Raw genomic sequence first — 16415 nt, forward strand, 5'->3', positions numbered from 1 at the left:
GTGATTGCTTTAAGTGGACAAAAATCAATGGCTAAAGTTATGAAAAATTAATGAGTTGTGACTGACTTTTGCTGCCAGTCAATACATTGCAAGTAGTTATGATGTAGTTTTAAAATATTTTTAGTATTTTTGTTATAATATCCAAATGGTCTGAAGTGATTGCCTTAAAGGCACTAAATGCTTGAGAGCCAGGTATTTAAGAACTTACATGATTCCCCTCTACCCCATTTACTGGGGTTTGTTTAGAACTTGAGCAATGGGGTTTATTGGGCCAGTGCTTGGTGCCTGCTGTATCAAGGGAGCCTTGGTGACTAGTTCAAATGTAGGTGTTTACAACACCTACTATGAAAAAAATCTCCATTATCTAAGAGCCCATGTCTAAGGTTTTGTTTGTTCTGAACTAGCTGGCAAAACCAGCATTTCCTTCGTTTATCACTGACTTGGAGGACAGATATAATACAGTCTTGGTAAGTGAACAAAGAACAATTCCTTTCCTTTAAAAAAATCACAATTCTATTTAGTAATATTTTGAAGTATTAAGTTATTTGGAACTATGTAAAAACTGCATGTTTGTGTAAAACTGAACAGTTTCTGTAAAAGCATATACTATGTAGTTCTGTTAAGCAGGTTTATTGATTGTCTTTGGATATTGCTGATCATGTTAAGCTGGCAGCCCTTTAACAATGGGCAAGCCATATGGAGAAATATTTGATATCAATGAAATAGTAAACATAAGTTGATGATTGTAATTCTGAATATCCTTGCTTTTTAATTAGACAGTATTTTTGAAACTAGTTAGTACGACTAAGCTATTTTATTTGCTTTTGATTATTTGATGTTTAGAGTCATTCTACTTTCTGTTTAAAAAGTAAACATAGTCCTTGAATTTTTATGTACATTCTTGAGGCAATTATCTCTGTTTAGAAATTATTAAACTGCATTTCAATTTTAGATTTCAGGAAAGCTAAGATTACTGTTTAAAGACATTTTTATAGGATACTTAAAATGAAATCAAAGGAGCTAAGTATTTCTGTAGATGGAGCCTTGGTGGAGGTTCTGTCAACTCTAAAACCTTCTGGATTTACTGTCCGGTTGTTGTAACTCTACATGCAGTAAGACAAGCAACCTTAAAGTGAATTTCTATAAGAGATTTTTAGGTAAGTATTAATCTACAATGCAAATAGGATTTGTGAAGCATGGAACAGAAGCTAGAGTTAGTAATAGACTAACCTTTTCCCAGAATAATGATGTCATGCTTATTTCATTTTTTCTTCAAATACATATTATGCTTGTTAAAAATAGGGTGACATTCTGAACTTGAACTTCCTGGGTGTTTTTCCTAAATTGACTTTAGCCAAAATTTAGAAGAGTGCTCCTCTCTAAAGCTGAAATGATCAGTCTGGAAAAGTTCTTGCTTTCATTTTGCTGCTTCTGGTAAACAGTTCATAAAAACTTGTGTGACATAACTGATCAGAATCTGCTGTCAAGGACATGACAGCTTAATGCACTAAGATGAAAATACATTATGAACTTCTGTTTAAATTTTTTCTGAGACTGTTGCTACCAATCCAGGCTAAAAGATTTCTGTACTTGTCACTGGTCAGCCTTACAGTATAGTGAAAAGCATTTATTTTTACATTTTGCTATATTTTTTCATACCTTCAATCCTCATGAAAGCTGAACTCTTATAAAAAGTTTCTAACACTGATGTATTTCCATTTCATTTTTTTAATTGTTCAGTCACAATTAGAGGAGGTCCATTAAGGTGAGAATAACTTCAGTTCATAGGCTGCAAGGGGTGAATTAATTGCTGTGCTGAACAACTTTAAACACAATTTTAATGCTGCTTTTTATATATTTAGAAGTAATTTTTTTCTAGAGTGCCTTCCATTGGTTTTAAGTGAGTAAAGGCAAGGACAAAAACTCTAGATTAGAAAGGAAAGTATGAGAGATTATCTGAATTGAAGTTTTCCCTGAACAGGGTGCAGCTGTTCAGTGCCATCTGTGGAGATTTACAGCAAGTGAGACTGCACAGCAGACTTAATTAATTTACTCTGATCAGCAGAAATAAGTGTGCATAGAAAATTATTTGAAGCAAAGACTATCTGTAAACCTAGTTTGCATAAATGCAAACTTGTAATGAGTATGAGAAGAGTTTGACCTCTCAAGCTAAAAGAAAACAAAGATAACATTAGGTCCTGTGGATATTGAATTCTTAAGACTTAAATGGTTGCTGTTTTATTTTTAAGTGTCCTGCCTACCATCTAGTTTTGTTACCTGTTGGGAAACTGTATTTCTCTCTAGCTTCCTGTTTCCAGCAGTATCTTGACACCTCTGCTACCTGATTATTATCTAGTCAGTGGTGTTCATTGAAAAGCCATATGTGCCATGCTTGGTCTTGCTGAATTTACTTTTAATGAAAATGTGTGAGACAGTTTTCACTTTTCAGAGCCTCCTGCATACAATCTCAGAAGCACAAATCATGTTCTGATGAGTTGAGGGGTAATGATCAAGCATCATGTCACTGTGTTCTAAGAGACACAATTATGGCTGTACGGACTCTATAATGTACCTGGGCTTAATTTATATTTCAAACTTAAATTTTTCCCTCTGAGATTTATACACCCATACTACAATAATAAAACACTGTAGTTGATGCTAAAAAAAGTTGTTGCAGCAATGCATAAACACTGTACTTTTATTAAATGTTTATAGGTAATACATGGTCTAAAATGTGTTACAAGGATATCATATAATATAATCTGCTTACGTTTTTCCTCTGAATAGTTAGTTATTGGAATTTTAGTTAGTTATTGGAATAGTTATTGTTCCTTGGTTGTGTGCTTTTGCTTCCTTAGTTATTACTGTTTAGATAAATATGTATTTTTCACTTCTAAGTGTGTCATGAGAGAATATATTACTCGCTTTTATTTTTGTGTCTGGATTAGTGATCATAACGGTACGTCAGTCAAATTATAAAAGTATTTACCTTTAAAAATATGTAACAGTTTTGCATTTTGTTGCCTCATCCTTTTGTGTATTTGAAGTGAAATAACTTCAAATGTAGCTGATATACTAAATGCTTTTGTTTATATTTACAAGCTTTGTTTGATTCTTTCTATGCCAAGGTATATGTAGTCTTTGCAGATTTGCAGTAAAATAATTACAATTTTTTTAACCTTGTGCACACATTAGTTGAAGGCACTATATAAATATTTAAAGCAGCTAGAAAATATATTGCTTTTGAGAAATCATATGCCTGTTGAAGAACAGAGTAAAAGCTGCATCAGTCTTTAACCCTCTTACCTATATATTTGGTAACTGTGCATGATTTTCCCACTTTTGTGGGAAAGTAATAGAAAAGTTTGTGTCTTATTAAGAGAAGCCTTTAAACATGAAGAAAACCTATGGTTTGCCCATAGTGTTCATTTATTAATGGAGTTTTTTAAAGGGCATCTTGTGGTGGTACTCTGACAAGACTTTGCTACAGTTATAACTATCTGTTTTAATGGTGGTAGGAAAAAAAGTCTGTTTTTCCACCAGTTTACATCAATTCAACAGGTGATATGAATTTCTTAGTGAAGAAGTTTGTCAGTATAACTAAATCCATGCCAGGGTTTTAAGTTGTGGTAATTCATACCTCATCTCAATGTAGCTAGGCTGCAAAATTAATGAGAAAGCATTTGACTTAATTATGTCAGTTTTCCTACTTCTGAACTCTTCAAGATTTTCATGCCTTCAGCATATATACTCATGAAATAAACTTTCTTGGTGTGTTCACCTGAAAAGTTTCTCTTATCTATGCTTTAAAATGCCTGATACAGATCTATTGCATCTCTAAAATTTGTGTAAACTGAGAATTTTTTTTTTTTGCATTGGTCAGATGCGTTGCTCTAGAATAAGACGCATTTCCATGCCAAATGGAAAGTTTAAGTTTTCTTGGAGTAGAAGAATGAATCTTGTTTCATTCTGTGTGGTAGTAGTGAAATTCTGTCCCCAGCCAAACCCAGATTTTCATGAGCAATCTGGATGGAAGGGTATCTAGTCTGTTAAATGCATGTAATCTCAAAGTATAGTATTGGAGACTTCAAGATTATAAGCATTATAAATGTTAACATAGTCTTCTTTTTTCATTAGGGAAAAAACTCTCCAGCTAACAACAAATACCAGCCAACCACACAAATATTTTTAAGCTGATGACCAAACTCCTATTCAATTTTTTAAATTTTTTTTTATTATTATTATTTTTTTTTAATATTTTTTTTTTGTGGAAATCAAAAATTTAAAAATTGGTTCCAGCCTTCAGAAGCTGAGATACAAAAAAAGCAGGTGTGGTCTGCCTGTCTACCGGTGGGAGGTTGTAATAACAAAGGAGGAGTAGAGGATATTTTGGTTAGCAATTAACCCAATCCATGTAAAGGGGTTTTACAGCTTTATTGACTACAGAACTTAAATGGTTTAACTTCATAGACAGCTTTTCTTTTTCATATTTCCATCTTACAAGTCTGTTTGGATATTCCTGTTGACCATAACTCATGTTCAGATGTAACACTTAACTGGATTCAGTAATACACAGTAGCAGAGTTGTATTCACAATTATGCTAATGCTTAGCTGATTCTGCCCTTATAGGGGCTCAATAACATATTGAAGTTTGTATCTATGGGTTGGTGTTTCAAGTACTGTCATATTCCACTTAGGTGAAAATAGCAATAATAGCACCAAGAACATTCCTTTTGATTTTAGTTTTAAAGGCATAATAAAAGAGAAATTGCCCCTTTTTCAGTAGACCAGCAGCCTAGCTGAGTATTAAACCTCTTTTTCTAATGGTCTACCATTAAATTTAAAAAAAGTATTTTAAAAGTCAGCATTGAAATTTAAAATTTTATGTATCACATAATTTTGGTAGTACAGTAAGTAGTACAAGGGAAGTGTGAGTTTGTGTAGCTTTCTTTTCTGTCTGATAATGTAATATTTTATTGTTTCTATATGCAGATACAGTCAGCTCACTGTGCAACAGATGAGCCCTAGCTAATGCTCTTGCAATACCTTTTAGCTATAGTAATTTAAGGTAAATACTGTTTCGTTTAGCCTGTGATGGAGAAGGCTTAAGATGACTTCTATTTGGTTTGATAATAGAAGTACATAGACAGCATTACCATAGCTAAGACTCTTCACAGTACTTTGAAACACAATAGCCTGCTCACATGTTTGTATGCTAGACTTAATTGGGTATGTTTTGGTACTAAAAAGGTCCTGTAAATCTAAATTCAAAACTTGCTAGAGGTAAATGCATTTTAAGGAACAGAAATCTAATTTGGGACCTGAGTGATCCTGGAAAAATAGAGTTGCAGATCTTCAGTAGAAGAAAACTTTGCAATTGTATAGTTTGATTTGTCAGCTTATCTAGACTTAAACACTAAGTGAAAGTCTTTACAGTTTAACTGTTTATAGGTAATTTCTTGTTTAAATTTATTCCTGTAAGATAGCTATGGAGCATTTTACATTAGAGGTCAGTTTAATCCTGAATTAGAAAAAGGAAGTGTGATGTTGCCCACTGTCTTTGGTACAGGAGGAACTAGGGGCAAAGACACTGTTACAGCAAATAGTAGAAAGAAGAAAAGAGAGTTCCTGAACACATTCCCAAGATTCTTGTTGAATGAATGAGAACCAAGTAATTAAACTGACTTGAGGAGTACTTTCTAGTGTGGGCTAGTGAAGTTAATCATTAGAAGTGTTCTCATGTGAAGATGCTACTTAGGAAGAACTAGTTTTTGGAGTGGCTTTCTTTTGTTTCAAGTGTAATGTTTTTCAGACTTTGGGGGTTCCTCTTTGCTAATAATTCTGCCAACCAGTAGGCTCTTATCATTAATTGCTGGCAGCAGCTTGATTCTGCGGGGCAAGGGTTATAATTATTAGCTATGGTTGAAAATGCTTACCCTTCTCACCCTAGGGGAAGCTAAGCTGTTGCTAGCAATTAAAGGTAGTTAGCTGTTTCCTACCTCATGTAAACATTTGCAGCCAGTAATTACTACATCTGAACATTTTTTTTACCTCATAGGCTGTAGAGAAGACAAAAAAATAATTGTTTTTGTAAACACCCAAGAGAAATTGTCTCCAAGCATAGAATTTTGGTTTATTAGTCCAGTCTGTCATGCCATCTATGTTTTAGGTAGATATATTTACATACATATATAGGTTCAGAAATGATCAGTGGTTGATGAATTCTTGCTCATTTTAAGATGAACTGTTTGTGTTGCTTTATTTCCTGCTCTGTGTAGAGGTCAGGGATATAGCAAAGTTGATACACTTTTTCAAATTTCTCAATTTATTTGCTTCCTTTCTATTGAAACTCTCCTCTTGGCAGATACTGTTTTCTGATATCCTTTAAATTCAGATTGCATTTCTAATCAGATCCAAGTTTGCTCATTGAGAACAAGTGTTATTTAGAAAGACTTTGGTGCACATAGACTAAAATTTATTTCCAAATGTTAATATGGTATATTCCATCTTCTAATATCTGTCTAAATAATGAAATTTTGACCTAGTAATTCCCTAATGTTTTATGATAAATAAAGGAAAAAGTTGGGTTTTTTTTTAAAACTCATCCAGTGCTTAATTTAATTTTTTAATACAATTAAGTAAAGAACTACTGGAACATGAATTCATATTGTGTCTGTATTGTCTTTCATGAAACTTAGAATACAGTTTCATCCTATTGTCTGGAATCTGAATCCTGTTGTGGCCAAAATGGCCACCTTCCAGACTGGTTTATTTTCTCACTTGTTATGGTTTTCCTTTTGAGAATATTTGTAGGCAACCAGTTGTTATGGAAGATTAGAAGAGCCCTTTGTGAATGGAAGTATGTTTGGGCAACAGCTTGCAGTCCAGTAGTCTGAGGCAGACTGTGCCACTGCACTTGGTAGAGCATGGAGAAAGAGAGAGAGAGAGACAGGAAAGCTTCTAGGGAAACTGTTACTCTTCATTGTTATTTCCAATAGTCAGCCTAAGAAAAATACATACTGTACTGAAACCCTGCCCTGAAGTCCAGTCTTGCTTGAATGTCCAGCTTCTCAGCTCTAGTGGCTTTGTAGGTTAGGATTTTTGTAGTCTTTCTGATTTATTAAGTTACCCAATAATTGAGTTTTTCTCCAAATAAGCAACCAATATTTAGATGGACCATGATCAGGTGCTACCCATCACATTTTTCTAATTTTCAGTCTTGTTTATTGTTACTAAATTTGGTTAACTCCTCCATGGAATTTATTGTCTTTGGTAGCTCATAGTCCATGTTGGTATCTTTGGGGGTTTTTTGTTTTTTTGTTTGTGGGTTTTGCAGGTTTTTTGGAGGGGTTGGTTTGTTTGGGTTATTTGGGCAAATGAGGTACTGTTGACTCTACTGAATTCTAATTCTTTCCAAACCCTTCAGCCTGAAAGGTTCCAGGGAAGTAGAGGAGAGAATCTATTCAGGTTTTGTTTTTGCAGCCTTTTTATGGTAGTTTTGTCCTGTGTCTTACAAATTTTCTGTGTGAGTGGGATATCTTCTTCAGTTAGATTCTTGCCTTGTTTCCTGAGGAATTATTTATAAAGTGTGCATGAAGGTAGATGTTGCTAAGATTTCTAAGGTGCTAGGTGAAGTAGATACCTGAATAAAGGTAAGTTAAGCTTTGATTGCTTAGAGTGATCTATATCCAGATGGTAGTTGCACTGTTGCATAAAAATGCCCAAACAAAACCCCACAGCAAAAGAAAACCAGCCAACCCCTGCAATTTGATCCAGTTGTTGATATAATTGGCATAAAAGGCCCTGGTGTAATTATGCATGGATGCTAAAATATTTCTTCTGATGATATTTACTATCTAGGTAGATACACATAGGTTTGAAAACACAGGGAAATCTGGAAAATTTCTGTACTTTACTTGTTTGAAAGTATTTAACAGATTTTCTTTTTTACAGTGTGCCTTTTCAGTTTAATGTTCATATCATTCTTTATTGTAGATATCATTGCCAATGTAATAGAAATATCACTGTTAATGAGGTGCAAGTAATTCCTGCATGTGAACTTCCTCAAATATGTTCTGTTTTCTCAATTTTATGACAGTTCCCCATGCATGTGTTATGTCTGTTTTCACTTAAGACAGTAGCTGAAATTATTTTTTAAAATACTAACCTGAGCAGAAATGTCTTTCTCAGAGTTCTGTTGCAATTGGCTGCTCAGTTCTGCCTGATTTTTAAAAGCAAATTTTCAGGAGATGAGTCATGGCAAATTTGAATTTAAAATTTGTTTGGTAGAAATTTCAGGGGAGGTGTTCATTTATTATGATGTGATTGAAGGTATTTATTTTGAAAATATGGGGTTTTTAAAAATTTCTTATTTGGATAGAATTTCCAAATTTATGTGCATATTTCAGTGGCTGACTTGTGATGGATGGCTTTGCTTACAAGTAGCTAGTAGTCCCTGAAGTTTTTTCTTTTCAATTTTTTTGAAGCATTGTTTATTATAACCAAATAGTCAGGATTGAAAGGAAACAGTCTCAGTTAAATTTTACTTGCAAATTGTTTCCTATTCCACCAATCCAGAATGATATCACAGTGTATTTTAGTGTAGCTTTAGATGAGGGTTGTTAGGAGTGGCCTGGTTTCTCTCCTTCTTTTTCATAGCCCAGGAAGTATCGACTGGGGATGCTGGATGAGAGGATAGTTCCGGTGGGATCAAAAGCAAGAAAATCAAAGAACCCTATTGGCTGTCTGGCTGACAGGTCTAAAACAGGAGTACCCGTCAATATGGTTTGGTGGAACAGAGTCACAGAAAACAATTTACAGGTAAAATTATTTTTTACTAGTAATTTTTCAGTACTTTGGATGTTTTATTTTCAGTTCTGGAAAATGTTAGAAAGAGTTACTCCAAGTATGAATTAAGATCACATATTTATTTTGCATAATAGGCATAGTGGTCCTCTGAGAGAGTGATTGGAAGATATTTAATTATCTTCACCCATTGCTGAGCTGTATACTTTCCTTGATTTTTTTTATATAATCTGAGGAGAAGGAGCAAAAGTAATCATTTAATGTATTCTTAAAAAGAACCCACAACCTTTAATTCTCATCTGAGGACAATTTTTACTGGTAAAATTAGTGATTGTTGTTAAAATGATTGACACAATGCAAATAGATGCCCTCAGTACAGAATTTGAAGACATTGCCATGATGATCAGGAAGTACAAATTCTTAATTTTTATGTTGGGTTAGTTTATATTTCTCAACTTGTTTGAGAAATATATGCAACTCTTACCATTATTTTACTTCATTCCTGAATCATCTTCAGCTCTGTAAGAGAGGGGTGGTACAGCTGGATTTGAATGTCTTTATCGAAATAGCAAATAATCTTTGGGATGAAAATGAAGAATAATTCTAGCCTAGGATGAATCTTCATCCTAGTGGAGTTTAGACAGAAATTATTACAGTGGTAGAAGCTGCACCACTGCTCCTAATAGTATTTTCACTTATGTAGTGCTTTTGATTCCTCAGAGATTGTTATTTTAGTCTTCCTATGAGGGTTATGTTATTTTTGGTGTTTTCTAAGTGAATGAAGTGGGTAAATTGATAACAGACTTACAATTAGAACTTGTGGCACTTTAGGATTTTCTTTCAGTTCACTGAATTTCTGCCGTGTATAAGCCAACATGATGCTTGTACAAGCTCCTTTCCACACTGATATTAGTCTTGCATTATTTGATGTTTGAACATCTCTGTTACTGAAATGAACAGTCATGGGCAGCATGATGCTATGTTGCTTAGGGACAATTTGACTTTCAGTCTGTCTTGGCCCTTTTGCTGCTGGAGAAGCAGCATAGCCACCGATGGAGAAAACTTGAAGCTTAAAGGCAACATTGGTAGAAGGACCAGGTAAGCTTGAAGGACAGTGGCAAGAGCCTATGAAGCAGTACTGTTTTGAAGGGAGAGAAGATTGACAAACTGAATTTATCATGTGTATCTAACAGTGAATGTAAGCCATAGTTAAAGACAATTGTTCTGAGAAGAATCAGAAAATTGGTCTTCAGTTTCCAGGTGGACATTAAAGGGCAAAAATAGTCCTGTTTGCACTCCTATTCCTCTGTTTTCTTGCTATACAGTGATGCAACAAGCTTTTTTGTTAATCTGCTTCATTTAGATTATAAGCAAAAGAACTTAATGATTTGGAGGATGGAGAGGCAGTAGCCTGAAATTTGTAGCTTCTCACCAGAAGCAGTTTTCTTCTCAGTACCTGTGCACTCTGAAAGTACTTCAAAGTGTGGCAAAGGGCAGAAAGCTCAAGGTCCCCATGCTTTCTGAGGTTGGCAGCGTTTGGGACTGGCTGTAGAGTACATAGCTTTTGAAGGGTGCAATTCCAGGCTCTTTATTGCACCAGAATCCCGGCTACATAATTGATTTAAAGTATCTGTGGCTTAAAATTTTGTATTACCATGATACAGTTGCATAGTTTCCCATGGAGAGGTGGGCTTTAACAAAGCCTGTATATGCACATGTGGTGGAAATATGAACAGAAGGATGTGCCAGCCATAATAGAGTTGGAGGAGAAACAGGAGGGACTGAAGAGAAATTGTGGAGTCTGGCAAGACTGAAGAAGGAAAGGTGTTGAAACTTGCACTGTAGAATAATTTAACTTTTACTCCTGCATTGCTATGAATTTATAATCCACATCTGTTTTGTTTAAATATGGTGTTATGCTTACATGGTTAAAAGTGAAGTCTGCACAGTGAATTGTGCTCTGGGTTGTGCATTAAAAAAAACCCAAATCAAAGTTTGCTTTATAATGGTGTATCCTGCCTTATATTAGGAAATGTCCTGAGCTACTATACTACCACATGATATAGAATATAATAGCAAATGATAATCCTCCTTAAAATAGTAGGGTTAGATATATTTTAGTTATACAGATTAGTTTTATTCACCATCAATAACCGATTATTTGTTTCTTGAGCAAAAAATAATCATAGAAATTATTTTTTTCAAGTATGTTGCATTAGGCACATAGACCTCTAAAATTTTAGATGTTTTTACAGTACTTTGAAGGATTTTTGTTAAAGAAATGTGAAAATATTCCAAATCTAATTTTAAAGTTAACTTTTTAGTGAGATCTACTTGCCAGTTGTGACAAGATTTCACTAATAGTTTTGTCTGAGCCTGTGTTCTGATTGACATGTTCTGGTTTATAATCTTTAGCCAACAAATTTTACCCAGTTTTAATGACATTGACTCTTAATTCTTCTGGAAGAGCAGTAGAGTACCATAACTAATAATGTTGGCAAATTGAAATTTACTAGAGATGTTGTTGGAGTGATGTGATGACTTGTCACAGTAATTATAATAACGTATGTAGCATGTTACACAAATTCAGTGGTGGGATAGAAGGAGATGTGCTTTGAAGTCCTTGGTGACCTCCCATGTCTTCTGGATTGCTCTGACATCACAAAATGCATCCTTTCCTGATGTCATGGCTCATGAGGAATCCTTAGAGGAATTGTAGCAATGCTCTGTAAAGTGAATCTCCTCATATATAACCTGCCCATTAAAAAAACAACAGACCCCAAACCCCAACAACAACGAAATAACATATTGTGATCAAGAAAGACTTCTGCATATTTCTGTATTCCTAAGAGAGATATTATGAAAACTATGAGAAAAATAGACTGGTAAAGGAGTGCTGTTTATAGCATGGATGTGGGTTAATGGTGGTTTTCTGTAACCATTACACGATTATGTAATTTGGGATGTCAGAACAGATCAGCATGAATTTGGAAGTGAAGGAGGACATAAAAAGAGAACTTGTAGTGGCTTGTATCCAGTTTCTAGCATGGTAAGTACATTAGCACATCCTTCTGAAATCAAATGAGATTGGCCTACTTTTTGAGTTGAGTAGCTGGCTTTGGGCTTTGGTTCAATGTGGAACCAGAACCAAGCTGATGAAGTCCTATTACAGCCTCTGAAGTTGATGTAGTGTCACTGCTGCTGTAGGGCTGTGTTGAAAGATGCTGAATGAGAAATGAGAGAAGGACGGTTTCCAATATTCTTGTGGGATCCCTGTGTGGCTTTCCAAAGGCTTCATAACTTGTACGTCCCTGTATCCAGCTCACTTCTGTACTTAAAGGCACTTTAAGTAAATGAGGATTCATTTATTAATTAGTGCAGCAGTGGGGCCTTACAGGTTTATCACTGAGGAGCATAAAGACAAATCATATGTATCAAAGTTTATAGTTGATGAAACAGAATTTTGATTTTATTTCTGGATTACAGAAGTCTGTTATATGTAACTCCTTAACCTACAGTAATACCACATGCTGCCATGTAGTCCTTCCAGTGATGGTCTTCAGCTTAGATCCTTGGCTTGCTCTTTGCTTTGCATCTGTACCTTCTTTTAAGGAGCCTTGGATTGTTTTGGGGTGTTTTTTAGTGGTACTCAGAGAATATTGTTTCTTCCCCTCCATGCTATATTTTATTTTTTTCTTTTAATACCTGTAAAAGCATAAAAGCCATCAGACAAATTCTGAGCTGAATGGTGACACAAATGAGTTGTTTAATAGCCCTGGCCTCCTTTTGTACTTTTTTTGGTTCCATCCTTAGTAATTGCATCATGACTAATATCAGCCTTCATTTGGATTGTATTTTATGTGTTTTATAAAGTTTTTTTCACTCTGATGTACAGAAGTGGAGGAATTGTTTTTGTAGGTGGAGCTGGATGGACTCAGTTTTGTGGTCTGTCTTTGGAAGTTTCTTTGCAAAGCTGACTGAAGAGAGATGTAAAGAATCTGAAAATGTTATTTAGATTAAATTTCTTCATGCAATCGTTCTGAGAATGCATGATATAGGTATTTGGGTAATAATTAGGGAAGTTGCTTCACTGCTTTAGTTTGACAGCATCTTTATTAATAGACTGGAAGAAGGAGGATGAGATTTCACTTGGCAAGGTTGAGAGGAAAAGGGAATGATGGCAATTTTAGCAAAGGTATCAGTTAGAAGTCACCTTAGGTGGTTTGCTAGAAATACATAACATAGCTGCCAGCTGTACTTCCTTCTCTTTAGTGCTTTTTGTTGAAAACATGTTCATTAGCATTTTGAAATTTTGTATGTGCCTTTTTATGGGACATTTGCATTTGAAACTGAAAATAGGCTTATTTAACACAGTGCAGACCGTGCTAGTAGGTTTTGAAAAAATTGTTTTGAGTTTAGAAGTACATTTGCTACTTTTTAACATCACAGTTTGGCATAATCATTGCATGGTTCTTGCATGTCTATTCTTCTTGTTACTCTTGAAAATGAATAACAGTTTTAAATACCCATTTTTCTCTACATATTTTACCAATCCTGATTTATTCTGACTTAATTACTAATTAAGTGACACTTGTTTAAAAGCTGTACTTGTTCAAAATTTAAACATAATATAGAATGAAGAAAATCTTTTCACTTTAGAAGATCTAGATTATTTTCATTCTTATAAAAGTTTAATTTTTTTATGTCGCCTTCTGAAGTTTGGTAATACTCTAATGGAAAAACTGTAAGAATACTCTGTCAGGTTCTAAAACATGGTTACTATTTCAACAGATTTTCAGGCTTACCATTGATCCAAATATAAAGCTAAAACTGGAATTTATACTTTGTATTATGAGTTGACAGAGTGTAGGATATTTTTTCAGGCCAAGAATATAATATTTTGAATTGTTGGCCATTAAGAATGTGGCTTTCTAATTTTGACATAATCACATGGTCATTGTTGCGAAATGGTTAATTACTAAGATTCAAGAGTAAAAAAAATATTAAATATTAAAGAGCTAATAGTAGTATTGCATTCCCATGCTTAATCAATCTAATTATTTTTATTATTTTCATAGAAGAAAACTGTTTTCAGAAAAATTTACATTTTACTTCAGATAAAATGTTTTCAAAAGCATAAGTTTAAGAGCTGCAGCTTCACATAGATGTAATGAATTTAAATGTGGATTGGGGTTTAAACTTCAAATTGTCTGACAGTATTTGCTAGCTTTGACCACTAATCACTAGAATTTGCTGTATCTCTTTAATTAGTTTACTCTGGCTAGTGACTGTGGAACTTCAGTGTTTTTCTGTATTTAGAAAACAACTTGAAGATGGAAGGGTCCTTGAAAATTGTAACCAAAGTTAAATCACTTTTTTTGCCAGTGGGGAGAGACTTGGATTGCAGCTTCATGTTTATAGCATCACAGAGAAGTAAAACAGACTCTCATAGAATAGGGTCTATCTTCATAAATCAAAGCTGTTTACTCATATGCAACATTTTTATCAAAGTTATGTTAAAAACAGCTTAATCTTACCAGGCTTTGATGCTCATCCTGAATTATGGTATCAAAAAATGGAATGAAACTGAATTTCCATCAGACTTGACCCATTGTGGTTTGGAATTCCACAGCATAAACCAGATCAGTCCTAGCAGATTCCTGGGTTTGACTCTTTCACTTGGATAATTAAAACACCTACCAGTTAAAGTGGAGCTCTTTTTAAAGTGAAGCTGCATTTAAAATTTTTGATGGTTATAGGTAACTTTCAGTAAGTAACATTTTAGTAAGTAAGTAACTTTTAGACATGAAAACTGGTCTATGGAAATTTGCAGAATGCATTTAGAAATAAGAAGCATCTCTCTGCTGTAGGAGTTGTTTGAATCAGTAGGTAAAAATAAAGAGTTTAGCCAGAATGCCATGGATGAGATTTTGGGAACTCTCTCAGTTGCTCTAGGAAAGTCTGAGGAACCTTCCAGAAGGTGTCCTTTTCTCTGCTTGCATGCTTCAAACCTAATGCTATGCCCTGCCCTTGTGGCCTGGTTGACACAGATTTAGACGTGATAGAGCTGTGGATATGTCATTGCTGCCTTTAGCAGTAGAAAAATGTGGATCTTGTAGCTCTTTGGAATTATGTTCTTTTAGCAAGATGATAATACAAATTCTGTTCCTTGCTCTCCCAGTTGTTTTGTTTGGTGACTGTTTTGCTCTATCACTGTTTGGAAAAGTTTTACTTGACTCTTCACCACTTCTGTAATTTTCTCCAGTTTCAGTGCAGATTTCACTGAATGGTTGCATGCCAGTTTTTGTCTAGAGGAGCACCATTCTATTAGTTATTCCTGTACCTAAATTCAGATAAGTCCAGAATATTACCTTTTGAGTATAAATGTGTCAGTTATGTGTTTTCAGTCTGTATAATTCCACTTACCATTTGTTTTGCTATATTAGTGTATATCTTAACATATTTTCCTCAACTGTGATTAAAGAGTTTTAAAATTCATGTGTACTCTTTACCCATTTAAATGTTTTACTTCACAATTTACATATTTACTTATAGTTGTTCCTTGAATATTCAGAAACATGCACATGTAAGGTGGCAAATCAGGAGGTAAAGTTGATACCAAGTGGATGATGGTTAAAATTGACTGTGTGATTAAAAGTAGAATATTTTTGCTATTTGCTTTTAATCCCAAGCATCATCTTTAATTTTACAACTTTGAGAATCTTCTTTTTCAGTGCGTTGAAATACATTAATACTATGATATTTGGCAGAAATATTCAAATAAAGGTATTAAAACCCAATTAACAGAAACTCTTCGCAAATACATTCTTCATTGTCTAAATTGATGTTTGCATTTCACTTCTAATTTGGCACTAACTTACTTTCTCTGATGCCACTTTATATTGGTAAAATCAATATTGGTAATTTAACTAACAGTTGATATATTTAGTTGTTTTAAAACTGCCTGATACCAAAGCAGTATCGTAACAATCTCCCTTGTCTATTGGGAGCTGTTGTTGTCTTCTTTTTTTACCTAACTTGTTTAGACACTTTTGAGAGGTACTCTGCAGATTACTTAATGAACTAAATCCTGTAATTTAATAATCTTCAAGCTTTTCAGAATGTTCATGTAATAATTGATTTTATTTCTTGGCTTAATGTGGTTTTTGTTCCACTCCTGTCATTTGTAATTGGCTGTCCAGTGATAAGCTTTTTGCCTTTTGAGCTCTAACTGGGCTTTTCTTTTTCTAACCCTCCTTACCCCAAATCAAACAAAAACCTCACCTCAAAACAAACACCACAATCCCAAACTACAAAACCAACCGTCTGCACTGATTTTAATAGAAATTAAAAATTGCTTCTGTGTTTGTTTTATGTACTAACAAATACTGGATGTTTGACTATCATTCTGCTTCTATTTATTTCCATGGCACCAAATTAGACTTTATTATTAAGGGTACTAAATAAATGTAACAGGTTATTAAAGCAGAAGTTAACTTCACAAAGAGAGTGAAACATACAGATCTATTTGAAATAGAGGCAGGGGTGACTTTTCTAGTAGGAATAATTTTTGCTCCTTTAAATTGAAATTGCTAGTTAGCTTGAGATT

At 34.2% G+C, this 16415-nt stretch overlaps 1 protein-coding gene across 6 annotated transcripts in view; it reads left to right on the top strand.

Moving 5' to 3' along the window:
- PAN3 (poly(A) specific ribonuclease subunit PAN3) overlaps window positions 1-16415 on the top strand; it is a 79704-nt gene that overhangs the window by 25795 nt on the left and 37494 nt on the right. For 5 of the 6 annotated variants that reach the window (XR_015801396.1, XM_088159528.1, XM_088159529.1 and 2 more), the window contains exons 5-6: window positions 405-467; window positions 8660-8821. Coding sequence is in view for 5 of the 6 variants with exons in the window: in XM_088159528.1 (XP_088015654.1) it covers window positions 405-467; window positions 8660-8821 (225 nt within the window). In the remaining variant the exon portion in view is untranslated. The remainder of the gene's footprint in view (window positions 1-404; window positions 468-8659; window positions 8822-16415) is intronic. The other variant, XM_088159530.1, reaches the window with a different exon arrangement.

Source organism: Sturnus vulgaris, chromosome 2, assembly GCF_052056855.1.
Source record: "Sturnus vulgaris isolate bStuVul1 chromosome 2, bStuVul1.hap1, whole genome shotgun sequence".
Taxonomy (NCBI): domain Eukaryota; kingdom Metazoa; phylum Chordata; class Aves; order Passeriformes; family Sturnidae; genus Sturnus; species Sturnus vulgaris.